At 50.4% G+C, this 21,103-nt stretch overlaps 1 protein-coding gene across 1 annotated transcript in view; it reads left to right on the top strand.

The window, feature by feature from the left end:
* The first annotated feature begins 893 nt into the window (after positions 1–893).
* Positions 894–21,103, top strand: part of MVB12B (multivesicular body subunit 12B) — a 183,529-nt gene continuing 163,319 nt past the window's right edge. The window contains exons 1-2 of the mRNA XM_047701014.1: positions 894–1,267; positions 14,457–14,579. Coding sequence (XP_047556970.1) covers positions 1,193–1,267; positions 14,457–14,579 — 198 coding nt within the window. The 5' untranslated portion in view covers positions 894–1,192. The remainder of the gene's footprint in view (positions 1,268–14,456; positions 14,580–21,103) is intronic.

A 21,103-nucleotide genomic window follows, 5' to 3' on the forward strand; every position in this document is an offset into this window, starting at 1 on the left:
TCTTTGGTACCAGCCATTCTAGCTGAGGGTCAAGCTCTGGACCCCAGCCCTCATCCAGCTTCATCTTATCCTCTGGCCTGTACCTTTTCCCAAGTACTGTAGGGCAGCACTTCTGTAAACCCCTGGTCCCTCTGGATGCTTCCCTCCAGGGCAGTCCCATAACTCTGGTTCTGGGCCTCGGTGGGTAGATCATTTGCCCGGCGTAAAGGGGAGGCAGAGAATTGCTGGGAGATTGGGATCACTTTGAGGGGTCTGTTATTAGTGGGGACTGGGACCTGGCTAAGCTTGTGTTGGGTCCATTGGGTCAGTGGGGCCTCCCGAACTGGAGTGAGCTGAGTTGAAGGAATGGCCTGATGTTCCCTCAAGACTAGGGAGGGTCGGGTGTCCCTGCAAGAGGCCAACCTGTGTGTGTGTGTGTGTGTGTGTGTGTGTGTGTGTGTGTTGAGGCCTGGGTGTGTGTTGTGTATGGGTGTGTGGGTGTGTGTGTTGAGGCCTGGCTGTGTGTGTGTGTGTGTGTGTGTGTGTGTTGAAGCCTGGGTGTGTTTGTGTGTGCGTGTTGAGGCCTGGCTGTGTGTTGAGGCCTGTGTGTGTGTGTGTGTGTGTGTGTGTGTGTGTGTGTTGAGGCCGGGGGCGTCCAGGGTTCTTGGGCTGTGCAGAAGGGCTGATTCAGTGCGGCCTAAGAGAGCCGAGTGGGCTGCCGGGCCCTGCAAGAGACCAGCTTGGCGGAGGGGATCACTAGTGCCCAGACTCTAAGAGGCCGGCGGCTCCCGGGGCTCGGAGGCCGGGCTGGGGGCCGCCCGCGGGCTCGGGGAGGCCGGGCCGGGCCGGGGGGCTAGCGGGCTGAGCCTTGAGGGAGGCCGCGGAGGGGAGGCGGGGTGCCGGTCGGGGCGGCGGCGCGGGCTCCGGACGCGAGGGCTCCCGCTCCCTCCTCCCGCCGGAGCCAGCCTCGGGCGCCCGGCGCCTCCCCCGGAGCCAGCGCCAGAGCCGGGAGGCCCGGAGCGCGGCCCGCCGAGGGAGCCGCCGCCGTCGTTGTCGCTGCTGCCCGTGCCGCCACCGCCGCCAGGCCGCGCCCCGCCCCTGCCGCCGCCGCCGCCGCCGCCGCCGCCGCTCCCTGGTGAGGCTCGCGCTCGAGCTGCGGCGCCGGCCCCGCCGCCTGGGCCCCGGGCCCGGCCCCTCCCGCGCCGCCCGGGCGATGAGAAGCTGCTTCTGCGTGAGACGGAGCCGGGACCCGCCGCCGCCGCAGCCGCCGCCGCCCCAGCGGGGAACAGTTAAGTGAGGCCGGGTGGGCCGGGCGCCGCGGAGGCTCGGTGGAGCCGGCCCTGCAGCCGCGGCGCAGGCGGGCGGGCGGGCGGACGGGCGGGCGCGGGCCCCGGGCCGAGGGGCGGGCGGGCGGGCGGAGCCGGGCCGCGCCGAGGCCTGCGGGCTCCGTGCCCGGCCCGCCGCGGGGACAGGCCCGGCGGCCTCTACCAGAGCCCGCGTGCGCCGCGGCTTCTCCAACACCGGCTTGGCCTTGCGGTGGGCAGGCGGGTGGGAGCTCAGGGACCCGAACGCCAGCAGTGCACCCCCCCACCTCACCCCGGGCCGGACAGGTGAGGGTCCCCGAGAGCTCCCGGGTAGGCGGTGGGGCGGCCCACCTGTGCCCAGGCCGCTGCGGCCACCTGCCAGACTGGGGAAAGTGGTTTCACTGGCCCAGCCTGGGGTCCAGCTCTCTGTGATCACGTGGGTGCAGACCAGCTTGCACCTGAGCCTTGAGCATCATCTGAGGTGCGGGCTCATCTGTGACCTGGGCACAGTAGAGAGGACACCCAAATGCCAGGGCACCTGTCTAAAGGTGAGGTGCCGGGCGTGGACACTCAAGACCCAGAGCACCCATCCTGTGGTGTGGTGGGTGTGTTGGTGAGCACCCATAAGGACTGCAGCCTAAGTGAGGCCCAGGGGCAGGGGCTGGAATAAGAGCTATGGCTGAGCACCAGGGGACAGCAGATCCCCAGCGACAGGCCCAGGTGAAGAGAGCAGACCCGTGAGCATCTTTGTCCTCTTTGTTACCAACAGACAACTCTTCCAAAATCATCAGCCTTTCTCACTACTAAAGATGTGACTCTTATGTCCCCTCCCAGCAGCCTCTTCAGCAGGGAACAGAGGAAGGCCCCAGGAAAGCAAAAGGCAAATGTCTGTTGCCCCTTCTCTGTTCCCTGCCCCCACCCAAGAACCAGCGCCCACTCAGATTTCTGCCACAAAAGCCACAACAGACCAGTGACTCTTTAAGTGCTTTTGTCTCTGGTGGTTCCTTCTCAGTGTAATCTCATTGTACCATTCTCGACAGCTGGCTGGATCCCATCTCATTTTAATGGGGGGGGGGGGGCATGCAAAAGGTCTTATCAGCTGTACCAGAGAAGCCTTAGAAAAGTTAGGGGGTAAGCTCTGCAGAAACGCAGACAAACCAAGAAGCTCAGGGTACTCAAGTTTAGTTACAGGACACAGGGGACACCTTTCTTGCTCACTGGAAATTGTTGTGGCACTTTGAGATATTGGACTGTGCAGAGAATATTTAAATGGGGCCTCCAAGGGATGGGACTTCTGCTGGGATCTGGGCATCAAGACCCATGTGAAGCAGTTGATTGGTTCATTTGAACCCAGAATCATCTTTTCTGATCAACATTTTTCGTTCCTTCCTCCTAGCTTTTAGGCCACACTCCTGATTTATGCTGAAGACATTTCCCTGCCTGCCTCCATCCCACTGGCAGGCTTTCCAACTTCCAGGAACAGTGCACCATGGTTAAAAGCAAGGACTTTAGAATTAGACCTCAGCTGAATCTTTGGCTTTCCTACTTATACTGTGTGTTCTTGTGTAAATGAATTGAAATTTTTTGAGCCTCAGTTTCCTCATCTGTAGAGTGAGGCTAGTATCTATCTTATAGGATTATGGTGAGCAGTGAATGAAATTGCAAGAGAAGCATTTAGCTCTGCGTCTGCCATAGGGCAAGAGGTCAGTAGAAGTTAGTGCTTATCATTAAGTATTTGTTAACATTAATCAGAAGAGTGGCTTCGTTTTTACTTTTTCTTTAGAGTGTGTTTCTGTTTGGGGTTATTATTTAGCTCTTCTGAGGATAACCAGGAGGGGATGATACAGTAAGAAGAACATAAGGCTCGGATCTAGGGGTTTGGATTTGAATCTCATTCTACTTCCTGCAATCCCAGTGACCCCAGGCAGGTCATGGAACCTCACAGAAACTTTCTTTCTTCCTTTCTTTCTTTTTAAAAAATATTTTATTTATTCATTTGAGAGAGAGAGAGAACACAAGCAGGGGGAGAGGCAGAGGGAGAAGCAGACTCCCCACTGAGCTGGGAGCCCGAAACAGGGCTCAATCCCAGGACCTGGAGATCATGATCTGAGCCGAGGGCAGATGCTTACCCATCTGAGCCACCCAGGCCCCCCTTGGGGAACCTTTCTGCATCCCGACTTCCTTCTATGTAAAAGTGACTTAAGAATATAACCTAGCCCATAAGGCTGCGTGAGTTGTATGTGAGTGCATGTGGCTCCGCAGAGGGTATGGGGGAGTCTGTACCAAATATAGGTGGAAGCCAGAGGCAGACCTTGGTTATCTGGGTTAGACAGTTTGGAGTGGGGAGGGCTTAGAAGAAAAAGAAAACAAGAATGTCTTGCTTTTGTACACTTTACAAAACCACTCAACCCTGTGAACACATTGCTGGGTCCTCCCTCTTGGGACCTTGGAAAGGGTGAGGGGTGGAGAGTGACCAAAGGTTCCTTGCTATTAGTTTCATGGCACATCTGCTTCTGGGGGAGTCTGAATCCAAAAGTCATGGGCCCCTCTGCCTTAGCAGGTCAGAAGTGCTCCCTGCTTCACACTCAAAGAGCGATATCCTTTGCCACACAGGAAAGTCATGATGGAGTTGGAGCCAAGCATGGGAAATGTCAAAGGTGCTATTATGATGATGAAGATAACAAATGACTACATGGCTGGTGTGGTGGGCCGAGAACACTGTATTTAGTTGGTTGCGGTTGAATGAGCAGAGTTTCCTTTGCTGGTTGGGTTGTGGGAGGGGAGGCCTGGGGTCCTTGAATGGGCTGTCTCTGTCAAGCTGCTGTTGCTCTCTCTGAGCCCCTCCCTGGCCAGCGTTTTACTGGCCCCACTGGCTCTCCTTGGCCTTCTGTTTGCCGCTGCCCTTGAGAATTGTGGTTTCCCTGCATCGTCCGCACTGTTTGTGGTGGGGTCGCCTGGGTTAGCGCTCTTCCACTCTGCTCTGTGGGAGGCAGGGCCCCTGCAGGCTGTACTTGACATTACCTCCCTTGTTGGGGACATCCTGTGGGCGCGTGTTTGGTTTACCTGACACACTTCTGGTGAGATGTGGAGCTTGTGCAGGCTGAAATGTGAGAGGCCCATGGGCCTGGAGCTGTGGGGTCACATACTCAAGCTTTGTAGCTGCTACTTCCCTGAGAATCAGAAGACCATCTTGTTGGGCTGTGGCTAGAATCAACAGGAGATCTTTCTAGACACACACACACACAGCCATAGCGTGTGTGTGTGTGTGTGTGTGTGTGTGTGTGTTTTAAACAGATACTGATCAGCAAAGCAAAATATTCAGAAGAATATTCCTTGACCCTTTAGAACCAGAGCAAAATACATGAATTCTTAGTGTGCTAAATAGCCCTGAGATGTTTATGAAAATGCAGATTCCAGGACCTCCCACCCAGACCTTCAATCAGAATATCTGGGGGAAGGGGCCCCGGAGTCTCTGTGCTTAATAAGGATCTTGGATTGTGCTTCTACTGACTGAAACTCGAAAACCACACTTGTAGATGCCGTTTTTAAATTGCAAAATGTACAGCACATAAAATGTACCACCCTAATCATTTTCCAGTGTACAAATCAGTGGCATTAAGGACATTCACATTGTCATGCAGCTAATCTCTGGAACTTTCCCATCTTGCAAAATACTATACTTATTAAACAGCTTCCATTTCCCCTCCCCCAGGCTCTGGCAGCCACCATGCTACTTTCTGTTTCTATGAATTTGACTGATCTAGGGGCATCACATATGTGGAATTATGTAGTGTCTATCTTTCTATGACTGCCTTATTTCACTCCACGTCATGTCTTCAGGGTTCACTCACGTCATAGTATGTGCCAGAATTTCCTTTTTAAGCCAAATAAGATTCACTGCATGTATATACCCATTTTGCTTACCCGTATCTCTGGACAGTTGGGTTACTTCCACCTTTTGGCTCTTGTGAATAATGTCATTGTGAACACGGAAGTACAAATATTTTTTCAAGACCCCGTTTTCTTTTCTTTTTTTTTTTTTTTTAAAGATTTTATTTATTTGTCAGAGAGAGGAGAGTGAGCGAGCACAGGCAGACAGAATGGCAGGCAGAGGCAGAGGGAGAAGCAGGCTCCCCGTCAAGCAAGGAGCCCGATGTGGGACTCGATCCCAGGACGCTGGGATCATGACCTGAGCCGAAGGCAGCTGCTTAACCAACTGAGCCACCCAGGCGTCCCTCAAGACCCCGTTTTCAACTCTTTTGGGTCCATACCCAGAAGTGGAATTGCCAGACCCTATAGTAATTCTATTTTTAATATTTTGAGAAATCCCTATACTGTTTTCCACAGTGGCTGCTTTTCCATTTCCAAAAACAGTACACCAGAGTTCCAGTTTTCCAATCCTCATCAACACTAATTTTTTGACTTTTGATAGTGGCCATCCCAATGGGTACAAGATGACAGCTCATTGTGATTTTGGTTTGCATTTCCCTAGTGACCGCACATCTTTTCATATGCTTATTGGCCATTTGTATATCATCTTTGGAGAAGTGTCTACTCAAGTCCTTTGCCCATTTGTTTTTAAATCAAGTGTTTGTTTTTTGTTATTGTTGTTAAGTTGTAGGAGTTCTTTATAGATTCGGATTTTAACCCCTGAGCGGATATGTGATTTGGAAGTATTTTCTTCTATTTCATAGGTGGTCCATTTTGCTCTGTCAGTTGTTTCTTTTGATACAAGTTCTACAAATTCTTTACACCATATCACCCTGTAGAGGAAATATTATTATTATTCCAGTTTTAGGGGGATGAAAACTTGAGCCCAGTCATACTGCTGTACACAGTGCAAGAGCTGGGATTCGGGCTCTGGTCCGTCTGACTCCAGAACCTCGCCCTGTCCATTCCTCTGCTTCACTTCCCAGTCCCCCACCGAGCTAATGCCAAGGCCCATGGCTTTCTGCAGGAAGTGGCATGGGTTTGAGAAGCATTCAGTTACAGGAGAGGAAATACGAACGAAAGACTTGGGAATCTTCCTTCCTTCCTGAAGCTCTGTGTCATTGCTTAGACCTTAGAAATAGCAGAGAAATGCAGACAGGTTTTTAACTGTTTTCTTTGTTCGTTTAAGCATTTCATAAGCTCGTTTCAGAGCCCATCTGCTTGCCACAGTTCCCACAGGGGTCTGCATTCATTCACACCGCTGCTGATCTGGCCTCTCCTGCCTACAGTACCTTCCCTACTCAGTACCCTCTGTCTTTCCAGGAGGCCAGCCTGACCGCCTGCTCTTCCTTCCCATCTCCCTGACTCACCAGGCAGAAGGAAGTGTCCCCTCATGGGCAGCCCCTTTCTTTGGGATGTTTCCCAGCCTAGGAGCACCACAGGGGGTGGCCATGTCTTTTTCATTGTCTCACAGTAGCACTTGGCCTAGGCCATGCTTTATCTGGTCTCGGCCCATGCCCAGACCAGTTAAATCACAACCTGGGGGGTTGGAATGGGCAGCGGTGGTTTTTACCAACTCCTTAGGGGAGTCTTCTGTGCAACTAGCTTGGAGACCCCCTGGCCTCTGCCAGGCTGTCACCCAACTGCTTGGACTAAGTCATAATCACTTCTGGAGCTGCTGGAGTGCTGCGGTCCTACCTCCCCTCCTCTGCAGCCCGCCTGTCCCTAGAATTGTGGTGTTTGCCCTGGGCTCATGGATGCCCAGCCTGGTGCTGTCATTGTAAGGGTTCCACAGGGCTGTTCTTGCTATTGCCTTTGATACTTTGTGTGCCCTTCCTAATCCAGTGAAAGAGGGGCAGTTTTGAAAGGATGATGGGAACTTGCTCCTTCCTTTCTTCCATCTACCCCCGCCCCCGCCATAATCCATTTATTGAGTGCCCACTGTGGGCCAGGCACTGGATGGACATAACACCTTTGAACAACCACTGTTCTCCTGGGGCAAGGGCGCTTTAACCCTCTGAGAGGCAAGGCTGCGTGTTTCTGTGTGTGTATACACACGTATGTGCACATATATGTGCCAAGACCATGTCCTTGGTGACACGCAGGGCTTCTCCATGATAGCAGCTGTGTGGTTAGGCGGTCGGGGAAGGTTTGGGGAGAATGTGACCTGGATTTTGAATGGTGGGGTGGGTGTCTTAGGGGAGGAACTGGGTGCTCTGGGCTGACCTGTTTGGGGAGGGAGAGACTAAAGGATTCATTCGGAGGCTAGTCCCCATGGATAATTACACTCAGGTTTTTGTTCCTGTTCATTCATTCATCAAACATCTAACGAGCACCTGCTGTCTTGTACTCCACCAGCTGTTTGGCCGTCACCTGGAACTTGTTAGAAATGCAACTTCTCGGGCCCCATCCTACACTTACTGAATCAGTGTCTCTGGGAGTGGGTTCAAGAGTCTCTTTTAACACACTCTGCAGGTGCCTCACACTTGCTCGTGTTTGAGTCCCTGCTCCCCGATGTTGCATTGTCCATCGTCGTCGTGAAGTCTCCCTGCTGCTTCCACAAAGGCTCCCTGTAAATGTTTGTGGGTTTGTTGCTGTCCTGCAAGGAACTGGAAATGTGGGAGATGCTTCAGGGGGAGGAGGACACGTTCAGCCAGGACACAGGCTGGCGGTAGCCAGCAGGACACTAGATGCACACCTCTGAATCTTAGGAGAAAAGTCAGGACAGTCGAGGGGTTTTGGAAGCCATCGGCATACAGGTAGAAAAATTAGACGCCAAAAATATATGAAAAGAAACTCTCAAGACCCCTATGAAAGTTGGAGAGGAGGGTGGTGGTGATGAGACGCCTGAGCTGGGTGTTCTGATGATTTCCCACCCGATGGCCCATTTGCGTGGTATTGAGGCACCATATTGGCATTTTTACTCTGTAAACCAAGGTAAGGGTGTGACTTACCTTATGTCACTGAACATCAAGAGAGCATGTCTCCTGGGTCCTTTGGGGTCCATCTGTAGAGCACCTGCCTTCTGTGGGGTTCTCCTTCCTTCTCTCCCAGGCACAGTATGGCACTGAGACTTGATGGGAAGGGGCAGGGCTGACCCTCTTTGGCAGTGTTTGGGGGCAGGCAGGGGTGGGGAACACAGTGTTCTGGAGATCGCCGCCCCAGTCCCCAGCACTAGGTTCCCTGGCTGTGGAGAGTCTGGCCTGTAAGGGGCAGGACTTTGGCTACCGCAGGGCCATAAAACTTGATCCTGGATTTATTTTTGGAGAATGAACTCTGGGATCTAGCCTTGCACTATATGAGCGGCAGCAACATGAACTCTAGGCTTGTATCACATGATTTGTGGAAAATCTGCTTGGAATACAAATGGTTAATAGAAATCTCTCCATCAGTCAGATAGAATGGGTGCGTTTATACACCAGATTCTTTTATTAGAAGTAACAGGCCTTTACTGGAGAAAAGGAAGTGCTCGCCATTGTTAGTTCCCTAGCTGGAAAATTCTTTGTGATCTAGGAGAGCTTAGAAAAATATTTGCTTTAGTTTCCTAATATCTCAGCAGCCTTCCCAGCAGCCTCTGGTCTGTGGCCACCTGATCATACTCAACAGTGTTTGTCAGAGTCATTTGGCTTCTGACTGGGAGAGTGGTCCAGACCAAGTGCAGGAGGCCCCAGGATGCTGTTCTGAGGTTCCACAGCGGACGCCTCTCCGCCTGGGCACTGTCCTCCGTGAGTAGCTCCAGGAGCCGGCTGGCCACTCACTCGGGTGCTACACGGACTCAGGCCACAGCCTGCCATCTCCCGAGGAGGTAGGTCTCTGCACCTTACCTGCACACAGGCAGCCCGGTCTGTGTGTTTGTGTGTGTGGTGGTGCGCGTTGGTGAAGCCTGGCCATGGCCTCCCTCCAGTGGCAACGGGGCCGTGTCCTTCCATACCTGCTAAAGATTTATAGGCAAAAAGGTGACAGTAATCATGGGGCCGAAGGGGGCATGGGTTCTTGCAGACCACCACTGCCCCTGGGAGACAGGCAAAGAGCTGCCCCACGATGGGTACAGCAGCCGCTCTCATGGCGGGGACAGCCCGTTCTCAGTCTCCACCCCCTGCTATTGGTCAGGTTTCCACGGCAAGTGAAATATTTATCCACTGCTTTTCCCCCAGCCCCACAAGTTGGTGGATGTGGGCAGACAGTTTATGTCTTTTGTGCCCTTGACTTTGGATTTCAAACAGACTGATTGCAAGTTCATCCTTCTGTAGGGACTTAATTAATCCACTGGTTTTGTCATTTCAATTACAGTAGGCCAATTTAACCTACCCCCCCATACTTTGAAATTACTCTTCTCAAAAGTTGTGTGCGAGTCACGCCTTCAGCCCTTGGTGGGCAGCCCTGGCTCTGCTTCTGAGCCAGCCTTCCTCACTGCCGTGGGGAGGCCGAGTCCGGTTCCTGCTGCGCCTCCTTTGATGGCACGCCCCCTGCCCCCCTGCAGTTGTTGCCCCCCGATCCACCCTGCTGCTGGAAGGGCCTCGGTGGAGAGAGGTCTGAGCTCTGTTAGTTGGGTTTTGATTTCAGTACAGGAGTTGATAAAACGAGATAAACCCCAGGCTCACAGGGCCGGGGAAATTAAACAGAGATGATATCAAAGTTCCCCTGAGTTTTCAACTGTGATACAGTAGCTTAGTTTTCTCCCAGACTGGGGCCGGGAGGCACGCCTTTGATTCTGAAACAATATTCGGCATCAGTTCAGCCCAGCACTGCTGACTTTTAGGGATTAAGCACACTGTTGTAGTAATTCTTTGATCAGCTACAAGGGAGCAGTGTGCTGTCTGTATGAGAGGCTTTAGAGTTAAAGTTCATTTCTCTGTGAACCTGGGATGACAGCATTGCCAAGGTGCTGCAGGGCTGGGCGCTGGGGCCTTCCCCAGGCCCTGTTTGCAGCTCTGCAGGCAGAAGCAGGAGGTGGTTTTTCTCCTCCTTGGCCTTGTTGCATAGTATTCATCGAGCATGACATGGAAAAAAATCCTCCTGGCCTGGAAACATACCTCACTCTAACTGAATCTTTGTTGCCCCAGTATGTACATGCAACACACACACACACATACACACACACACACACACACCCACAGCACATTCATACATACTCTCCTGCCTGGTGGAGAAATCCTCTTGGGGCAGACATAGGAATAGCAACCCCCAGCCTCGGAAATGATATAGAGGAGCCTGGCCATGCACCCAGGGTAGAGACTGGGATGGCAACTGGGGCCAGATAACCTACAAGGTTAAATGAGGAGGACCAGCTCAAGATCGTTGTTGCCACTGCACTCTCCCTGTGCCCACGAGCAGACGTGCCTCCCAGGTGCCATCACCACCTTGATTCCTCACCTGGCATTTCCTGAGAACTGACTTAATTTCAGGTTGGTTCAATTTTATAGTTCTGAGAAATCTCAGCCCCCATTGTCTTGTCATCTAAAATCCTGGTCAACTTTTGGCTCTCCCTGTGGAGACTCTTGCAGACTTCCTTGCAGCCACAGCTGGGATGGTAGAAATTTCCTTAAACTGGCCCCCCCTCCTCCTGGCGGGCCTCGCGACTTCCAGTTGGTAATGGAGCCCCTGTGTGCTGTCGATTGTGCGTATACAGTGCTATACATCAACCTATTCCCTCCTGTGCGGCGCTCGGATCTCCCTCATTAGGCCTAAATTTACCTCCGTCCTACACAAACATGGCCTTAGCTCATTTTTATTGTTGTAAATTATTTATGAGGGAAATGTTGAATCTTGAAACTGAGGTGTGAGGAAAATTAATCCCATGTTACTTTTATCTTTCTGTACTTTTCTCCCCCTTGCTTCACTGATTGGTCTATAGCTAGAGAAAGAAGAGCTCTGGCATTTTTAAATATAATTAGTGTTGAAACTGCTTTCTCAGTTGGGTATCAGATGGGATGTTGGTTTCTAGGCACAGAGTCATGGAAAGCAGATCAGACCTGGGAAGGAGGACTAAAGGTCCGGTGGCCAGTTGCGCCGCGGCTGACCACTCTGGGCCTCAGTTTTTTTTTCCTCCAAAATTGGGGTAATAAGACCCAGCTACCTTCCAGGTTTGGTGTGATCATCAGTCAAGAAGGGCGACTGAGAAAGCTTTTTGAGAATTGCAAAGCACTGTGCAAACGCAGTCCAGGTGTGTTAGTGTGTCTGTGTGCAGTTAGGATTTTGAGATAGAGGTGGGTCTGTCCCTCTCTCTGGCGCGGAGCTGCTGAGGATGCAGCCAGGGCTTGCTGCAAGTAGGCCTTGGTGTTTTATGTTTTAGACCAGCGTTGCCTCTTGCCAGACAGGTTAATGTTGGTCTTAAACAGCCCGCTCCCCCAGCCCCCCTCCCCAGCAGATCTGCTCTGCAGGCTTGCATTAATGGCCTCTTCTCCCCTCTCAGAGGCCTGGCCTGTGACCCTGGGCGGCTGAGTACTCGGCGGTGCCATCCCTTCTGGCTCGAGGCTCCACACAGCCCGGGAAACGTGGAGTGCTAGTTAATAAATGGCCTTTTGTTAGGAAGGTCAATTGAAGTGACGGTAGAGACGCTGTTAAAAGTAATTTGCAGTCAGAAAATATGTAATTCAGAGCAAGCTGCTTTGAGTGATTGCCTCTGCCATGGATATCTTGGGCGTTTCTCATTAAAAGCTTCCTTTGCTGGTGGTGGGGCTTCCTCCACCGCCGAGCCGGCCCCGGCCCCGCGCCGCGAGGAGTCATTTGTCTGTATTTCACAAAGGCTGCCTTGATCCCCAGGGTACAGCAGCTGGGGGGAAAGGGAAGAAGGAGGCGTGCATCCAAGATGCTCTGTGCTCATGCTCCGCTGTCGCATCCTTCCGACTGCAGGCTGGGCTGGACCGTGCACGAATCGACACAGGCCGCCGGCTCCTTTGTCTGCCTTAGCTGGAGGCAGCCCGCAGCCATCTTGGAACCTGCGGCTGGGCTGCCTCCCCGGTGCATTGTGGGAGCGGCGGGGTTCCTGGGAGCGAGGGCCTCCACTGCCCTTGACCAGCGGCTTCGGGAGGGGAGAGCCGCTGTCACCCGCGCCTCACGAGGACGTCGTGGTCTGGGGACGAGAATCTGTCAGCAAATAAAATAGTTCTTATTTATTCCCATGCTTGCCTTCTCTCTCTTTCTCTCACATAGTAGAGGCGGTACTATCTTAATAATAATAATAATAATAATAATAGGGTGGTGGGGTTATGGACATTGGGGAGGGTATGTGCTATTGTGAGTGCTGTGAAGTGTGTAAACCTGGTGATTCACAGACCTGTACCCCGGGGGCTAATAATATGTTATATGTTAATAAAAAAAATAAAAAAATTTAAAAAAATAATTTAAAAAACCCCTCGGATGTTCTTTGTTAAAGTCACAGTATGATATTTTAGCACTGGCAGAATTTGTACATTCTGTTAATGAGTTGTTAATTGCAAAGCGTTTTGGTAACCAATAGCAGCAGGTACCCATTTTTCAAATCGCAGCAGTCTTATTTTCATGCTACCAATACTATGGGATTTTCCAAGTGACGATACTTTTTGATTAGTGTTTGCTTTGGACTGGGCCGATGGAGATATTTAATGCTAACCCTTCTTTATTGGGGGGCATGCATGCCTATTCATTGAATAAATACTTACTTCCTGCCTACTTTGTGCAGGAATCACCAATCCTGGTGCTTTATATAAACCTGCCTGGTAAATGAAATTTGAAAAAACAGAAAATGATGCCATGGTGTGGCATGGTATCCCACCCCCTGCCCTGGGCTTCCAGAAGCTCATTTTCAGTAGGATTAAGTAAACCATAACTTAGTTTGGCTTTTGTCATGAACAGAAGTTGAGTGTGTGGCTGCTGCCAGGGGCTTCCTGGGCTTGATTGGAAGCTTGGCTCAATTACATTGACGAGTCTGTTTCCAGAGCCTTTTGTGAGCTTCAGGGGACACTGATTACAAGGGTGACTTGCATATAGCATTCTGATTGTTCCCATTTAGAAGGCTGCAGTCATTTTTAAGAGCCTCTGCCTTTTCTGATTCTAGGCTGAGAACTAAGAATATTTCTTCTCCCTGCCTAGTTAGGCAGGGTGTTTGGTTTGTTTTAGAAGCAGTAACCAGCTTCGAGAGATCTGGTAGAAACTACAGCCGGTGGAATTTAATTGCTGCAGAAGGAGGTGGAATTTAACTTGCCCTTTTTCGCTGCTTGTCCTTTTAAAAGTACTAAAAGTCATTTACATAAGGTGTTATGTCTTTTATTTGCTTTCTGGTGCACTGCCACTCTAGCTGCCCAGACCCAGTGTTCTCTATATTCTCCTTGTCTCCTCTGGTCACATCAAGAGGCAGTCAGCAGCAGAATAATAATTCCCTTTCCCCTCCCTTTCTCCCAAAGTGCCCAGCAAGAATTATGGTCATTGTTAGTGTTTAGCTTTGAGTAAGTACCCACATGACCTGTGGGATTAAACGCAACAAAGGCAACTGCCAGTCCTCCCAGGAATGGCATCTACCACATTTCTGGCCACTTGCGCTGAACCTGTGTGCCCCAAACCTGCCAGTCTCATCTGCTTTTTGTTGAGTGCCTACTCTGTCCAGGGACTCCTCCAGGCCCTTCGTTTATGTGACTCCCTTAGATCTCACGGCAGCTCTGTGACTGTCAGTATCATGACCTCTTGCTTGCTCAAAGTCACCAGCCAGTAAGCCATGGAGCCTGGACTTGAATGCCATTCCTTTGCCTCCATTCCCAGAACACTGTCTTCCACGTGTTTGCAAAGCTCTGCCTACTGAACAGTCCATGCTTGGTTGTGCGAGAGGGTATGGATTTGGAAGTCTGCACCTCCGCAAGAGATATTGTAAGGGAGAGAAATGTACAGTTGTGTTAGTTCAGCTGTGTCTGCTTTTTCCCCAGAAGCTACGGGTATCTATTCAGAAGTCAGGCAGCTTGTTGAGAGAGTTAAGAATGGTTTACTTCGGGGTTTGAGTCCAAGTTACCTCTCTGAGCAGGGACAGGCCCCCATTAACTACGTTAGCCCAGTGTTCAGAGCCAACATGACAGAGGAGGGGTCAGAGACGACTTGAGCTCTTGATCTGAGGAAAGGGTCAGGAAAGCTCAGGGCTCCTTTAGCCAGTTCAGGTACATGGACCTAAGCTCAGGATATTTGCCCCAAGATTCTGGTTCTATGTGTTTGAGACTTTGTATCGTTCACTTTAAATGGTCAGTTTGAATTTTGTGCTGTCTTTCTTCTTTTCGGAACCAGGACCAATCCACCATGCCTGAAGTCAAAGACCTTTCAGAAGCTTTGCCAGAGACGTCGATGGATCCCATCACAGGAGTGGGGGTGGTGGCTTCTCGGAACCGAGCCCCAACCGGCTATGATGTAGTAAGTCCAGATCCACTGATTCAACCAATGTTTATCCCCTGTGCTCAGGAACCCCCCAAGCCTTGTGTGTAAATGTGCTCCTTCCCTCCGGGAACTTGAACAGGGAGGGAAAGCGTCACCAGTGGGAAGGTGTGGGGAGTGTCCTGGGTTGGGAGTCAGAGGACTGGGTCCACCTGGGCTATTACCTGGCCTTGACCTCTGTGATGGCCGTTTTCACCTTCTGTAAATCTAAACGGCTCTGTTGATTTCTTTTTTTTTTTTAAGATTTTATTTATTTATTTGTCAGAGAGAGAGAGAGAGAGAGAGCACATGGGAGCACAGGCAGACAGAGTGTCAGGCAGAGGCAGAGGGAGAAGCAGGCTCCCTGCGGAGCAAGGAGCCCGACATGGGGCTCGATCCCAGGATCCCGGGATCATGACCTGAGCCGAAGGCAGCCGCTTAACCAACTGAGCCACCCAGGCGTCCCGGCTCTGTTGATTTCTAAAATCACTTCTAGTTGTGAGATTTCGTGAACAGGATCCAAAAGTCTGAAAGATCCTTGGCATAGGTTTTCCTGCGTGTGTAAGTGTCACTGGTGTGTCGCCATACATTTCTATAGCTCTTTACGGTTTGCAGAGCAGTTTCCTACCTGTGAACTCATTTGGCTCTCATGGTTCCCTGGAAGGGTAGGTGGACAAGTAGCTTTATCTCCACTTTACTGATTAAGAGAATCCAAGTTCTGACAGGCGAAGTGATGGAGGCCCAGTCCTTGGGAGTGGTGAATCAGGACCGGCCCCCTTCTAGGTCTGCCGCTCTGACTGATCACACCTGCACAGGTTAGCAGAGCACTGGCTTTGCTCTTCAGCAGACGTCTGTGGTCCTGTTCCGTAGCGCTGACGGCTGGAATTGTTATTTTGTTGTTTCAATAGATAAATTGGGATTTGGGTCAAAGGTGCAGCGTAACATTAGGAGGGTTGTGTTAGCAGTGACTGTGGTCCCATGTCCTGAGATTCTAAGCTGGTCTTATTTTCACTGTCCTCATTTTGTTTGAGACAGCGTTTTATTCTTGTTTGTTGAAAATGCGCATCAAGAATGTGTAAGAATTAAAAGAATACGAGGCTCATTAGCCAGCACTGAAAACCTGCCACCGTGACTAGATTAGCATCTGATGTCCCAGGGGTGGGAGGGATCCAGCGCCTGCTCCAGAAGAAGCCCTAAGGCCTGGTTACTCAATGTTGACACTCGTGACATTTTGGGCCAGATAATCAGATAATCCTGTGTTGGGGGCTGTCCTGTGCCACACACGTAGAACGCTTAGCAGCATCCCTGGCCTCTACCTACTAGACCCTAGTAGCATTAACCTCCCCTCCCCCAACCGTGACAACCCAAAATGTGGGCAGACGTTGCCAGATGTCCCAAGGCGGAGGGGACAGAGGGGCAAAAGCAAGCCCCATTGAGAACTCTTTGGTACCCATTGGCTCAGCCTGCGTCGGGTCCTGTGCAGGGAAGGAGAAGCCTGTTAAAATGCTCCACATCACTTTCCCAACTGTTTGAAAGCTTATAAACATTTTAAAAGTGAAAGGACAAGGGAATCTTTTTTGACAAAGATTTGAGTCTTACCTGCTGTCTGACTTCAAAGCACTGTTTGAATGTATAACTTGCCATAAAATAGAATCATTAGATATGGCTTTGTGCCATGAAACTCTTGGGGAAGCTAATAAAAATGTTCCTGATTTGAGAAGCCAAAGTGTCTTTTGATGAATTAGATATGAAGCAGCCAGTCATGAATCAGGGCAGGGGCCCAGTGCCCGCGATCTCCGGGAGGACTGGTTTAGGGGTTGCTCTCCAGGGAGGGTTCGTGCGGGGGGCTCACGCCCAGGGCACAGGTCTCCACGTCTTCTTGCTGTTCTCCTTTGTTGATCTGTGTCTTTAACATCCTGCTTGTACCTTTGAGGTCATCCTGAAAGCTTGGCTAGTGGGTGGCAGATGGCCTTTGATAGTCTGGTTTTCTGAAAGTCTTGGTAAGTCTGACAGGAGCAGAATCTATCCCTATCATTTTCTCCTAACATCTAGCTCAGGGCAGAAGAGCGCAGTGTCAAATGAGTAAAATTAATAAGCACATTTCATGATTATGCTGTACCACGCATTATAGTGGAAGGTGAGCAGGGCAAGAGGCTCCCGAGGGTCAGCCCGGCAATTACCCAGCCCCCTCACGCAGAGATGGAGAGTGTCCGAGCTCGCTCTGAAAGCCCTTTCAGGGAGAGGGGTGGGAGACGTCTCTTCGTACTGACCGCTGGGTTGTTCTTAGATAGGATCTGGTTCCCTAGAGGTCTGACCCTGAGTTCAAGGGGAATGGGCAGGGGGCGGGGGGAAGAGAGTCACTTCCTATTCCTTTTATCGAGAGTTTCGTAGAACGTCAACCTCCAAACCGAAATGTAAGGCATTTTATGGTAGCGGGCTTCCGAGACACTTAGACCCAACTGCAGGGCCCAAGGGAGCCTGCCCGGGATTGTGGTGAGACCCCCCCTCCGCCGGTCACATCTGCGTCAGGATTAATCCCTCCTGTGCTCAGAGTGTGGTCCGTACTGTGACCACGCAGCCCCGAGAGCTTGGCACAGATGGACTGCTGACCCTGGGTGGCACGGCCGCATGCCTTGTGGCTTCTTTGAAGCCAAAGATGCCACGTGTGTGTTTATAAAAATTTAATTTTGTAACTTTTCCCTCCAGGTCAGGGGAAGCGTCTTAGGGTAAGGGGCTGGGCATTATTTGCTAAACTTCTCAATCTATTGTCCATATTTCTGCAGTCCTCTGTGAAATAGCCTGCCCTTTCTGTTCCACTGCCACACTCTCAGATCTCAGAGTGACTGGTGATGATCCTCCTTGTCATCAGAAGGCAGGTGGGTCACGCGTGTCCTTGTGACATCACCGTACCCGCGCACTGACTCTGCATTGTGGGTGCCTGGCAGTTGCCAAAGGTAGTACCTGCTGCTTTGTCATATGCGGACGGTCAGTTTTCAGCAAATCATAATGCCCTGGAAGCACTTCATGCTAAAACTCTTTGGGGCAGAATTAATCTTTGACTTCATCAGGCCGGCCATTACTGACGGCCAGTGTGGGTGTATTTTTATGTATTTTTGGTGAAATACATCTTAATACATCCTAACTTTTATAGCCGTTTGCTTTCTAAACAAGTGCTTACAACTCAGAGACTAAAGCCTCTACACCGTATTCATAACGCAACTCTCTCTGTAACAGAAATAGCCTCCTTTGATAATATGCTTTTTGGTCATATACTTTCATATGACAATATGCTGTTTGGGCAAAAACTAACAAAACAAAAAGTCAACAACACAAAGAAAGAATAATCGAATGTTTTAGAGCATTTTAACTTAAATTGTTTATTTATCCAACCTGTTTTGTGAGTAAATACTACGCGCCAGCCAGGAACTGGGGACATAGTGGTGAGTGAAAACATCCAGTGTCCAGCCTCATGAGGCTTACAGTTCAGAGGGAAAGGAAGAGAATTAAATGATCACACAAATAAATGTAAAATAAAATTGTGATACGTTCTTGGAAGGGAAGTCCTAACAGACATTGTTTCTGTCAGATCCCACTTTCCAGACCTGTCTACCTTTCTTGCTAAATTCCAGGTTACGACAACATAGACTCACTCCTACTTAGTTCTAGAATTCCCTCCCTTTCTTCCCTGCACCTGCCAAGTATCTGTCCTCCAGCATTTTCTGAGCCTCTCCCAGGGCACCGGCTCAAGCATGTTCAGGGTTCTTCGACTCTGGCTCTCTCCCTGGCCACCTCACTGCGCCATTTTTATTGGTGACATCTGTGAGGCTGTCCTTGGCTCTGAGTACAGCTCCCTGCTAACCGTGCAGTGGCTGCTCCCACCTTTCTGGCCTGAGTGGGGATGGACACTGCTTTCCCTTCTACTCCCTTCTTCTGGGACCTGCCATGGTATCCCACAGAGTCACTTTCCAGGAGACTTTTCTGGAGCTCTGAGGATGAGGGGAATGAGAAAGTAAAACTCAGCAACTATGAGAATGTGCTACTGAGGCCCATTGTCCTTTGACCCCCCTACTTGCCCAGACTGTGCCTTCATTCTGCCTACTCCAGAACGATGTCTAGAGTTGAATCCCAGTCTCGGAGATATTTCCTTTTTCCTCTCTCCAATCTCAGACTTCCTCCATTCTCTTCCAGAGAAACCTTACCCTAGACACTGGAGTCTTTATGGCACAGTCACCCCTAAGTGACAAATGATCCATTAGCTCAGTGACTACTTTCAGATGTCCAAGTGGGGGTATTCTCAAGCTTTTGTGCGTCTCAGTCTCCTGGAGGACCCCAGATGCTGAATTCCTGCTGCAGTTGGTCTGGGGTGGGACCTGAGAATTTCGTTCTAAGCAGTTCCCAGGTGGTGTTGGTGCTGCTGGTCCAGGGGCCACACTTTGAGAACCACTGGTCTAAATCAAGTCATTCTTAAATAATCTCTAGGTCTACCTCAGGAAGGGCTGTGCTAGCTTTTTCTGTTGTTTTCGGCCTCCGCTGATTTAAATTTCCAGAAGTCTCTGGGGATGTGTGTGTATGTCTATGGGCTTTTAAAAATATATATATATTATATATATATAAATATAAATGGAATGGTACTATTCATACTCTCCTAGCTTTTAAAATATATTGTGAGCATAGGGAACTCTATATTAATCCATACAGATCTATCTCACCTTTTAATAACAAATATTGTATTATCTGGCTGTGCCAAAATTTGGCTAATAGTCCCACTTGAAGGACACTTAGTTTGTTTCCAGTTTTTGTTTTTAATACGATAAACAAGGTCCTTGCACATGTATCCTGGCATGTCCTACTAGGTCCAAAGAATAATTCTATAGGTTGGAATTACTGGGTCAGGGTATTCACATTTTAATTTGATAAACATTACTGATTACCTTCAAGAAAGGTGACATTCTGTCAGTTTCTATTATCACTAAAGTGAAAGTGAGTGAAAGGAATGGGGTGGGGAGCAGCAGATGAATTGACAAGAGTCTCCCCCTCCCCCAGGCTTTGTGCCCAACTTCCTGTCATCCTGGGACTTCTCCCAGTAAGGGACACTTCCAGGAGCGAGGGCCCAATGATAGCATGCACGCTTGTTGTGGTGCTGGCCAACAAAAGATCTGTCATCCCTGAGAAGCAGAGACCGTGTAGGACAAATATCCAGACTCCTTCATTTGGTACACATGGTTTCCGTCTATCTTCCTGTCTCACTTCCTTCTACTAGCTTCTCTGGCCTCACTGAACTTCTCACTTTCTCATGTTCAGAATAAGCAGAATCTTTGTATCATTGTGCCTCTGAGTCTACTTTTTCCAGAATTCCAGAATTCCTGGACCTCCCTCCCCACTTTTGGAGTAAAATTTCACCTCTCCTTCCAAACCCCATTTGAGTAGCTCCTTAGTGAAATTGGTCCTGACATCACTCATTCACGTCTTTATTCATGCATTGGTTTCACAAATATTTGTCAAGCAGCTGCTATTGTGTGAGGCCCTGGGAATCGGAGGTCTGGGGAGGTTGGGTTCCACCAGGTGGAAGGTCGGAGGTGAGGTCAGAGGTGAGGCTGGGAGGGCGGATGAGGCCGGATCCCAGCACAAAGGTATTGCCTGTTATTCTGAGGACGATGGAGGTGGTCAGAGGACTTCAAGAAGAAGAGATTTTTAGATGTGTGTTTCCAGAAGTTCACTTGGTGTGTGCAATGAGGGGAATAATTGGAAGATATGGGTACTGGGGCGGTGGGGGGGTGGTAAGACCTGGATTTGGAGGCTCCATGCTAGCGCCAGGTGTGAGAGTAGTGGCCTGACCAGTCACCACGGAGACAGGACGTACGTGGATCTGAAGAACATGGGCATCCAAATACATACTCTTTCACAGGAAGAGACAGATTGAGTGTTGGGAGGTGGGCGCAGAGGTGGGGAAAGGAAGAGCCCCGATGATACAGAGCATCTTCCTGGGCAGCCAGTGGGCTCTGATGCCCTTTAGCTGAAAGGGGAGCATGGACAGCCAGGTGGGTTGTGGGTAGAAAAGGGCGAATGGCTCAGTTTGAGGCACACTGAGGTGTTTGTGTGATGTCCAGGTGGCGATGCTGAGGGCCCCCAGGGCTGAAGGTCGGGAGAAACCACAGTGTAACTGAGGTGTTCCTGGGAGGTGGTCCCTGGAGTGTCACTGAGTACTGGGTGTGAAGGGAGCCCTAAAGAGGGGACCAGGGCTGACTGTCCAGAGAAGTAGGTGAAAATTAGTAAGAAACTGAAGGAAAATGAGTCTTTCTAGGAGAAAGGGTGGTTGTTAACATTCACAGTTGCTTAAAGGTTAAGTAAAATGAAGCGGAAAGGTTTCTGTTGAGTTAATACCAAGGAGGTGGTTACAGACTCGGCAGTGGCCTCAGAAGCAAGACAGGAGTGGACCAGAAGAGCCCACCTGAAGCGGGAGAGATGCTCAAAGGAAGGGAGGGAGAAGGAGGCGGCAGCTGGAGGGTGACGTGGGGTCAGAAGTC

This window comes from Lutra lutra, chromosome 13 (genome assembly GCF_902655055.1).
Source record: "Lutra lutra chromosome 13, mLutLut1.2, whole genome shotgun sequence".
Taxonomy (NCBI): Eukaryota; Metazoa; Chordata; class Mammalia; order Carnivora; family Mustelidae; genus Lutra; species Lutra lutra.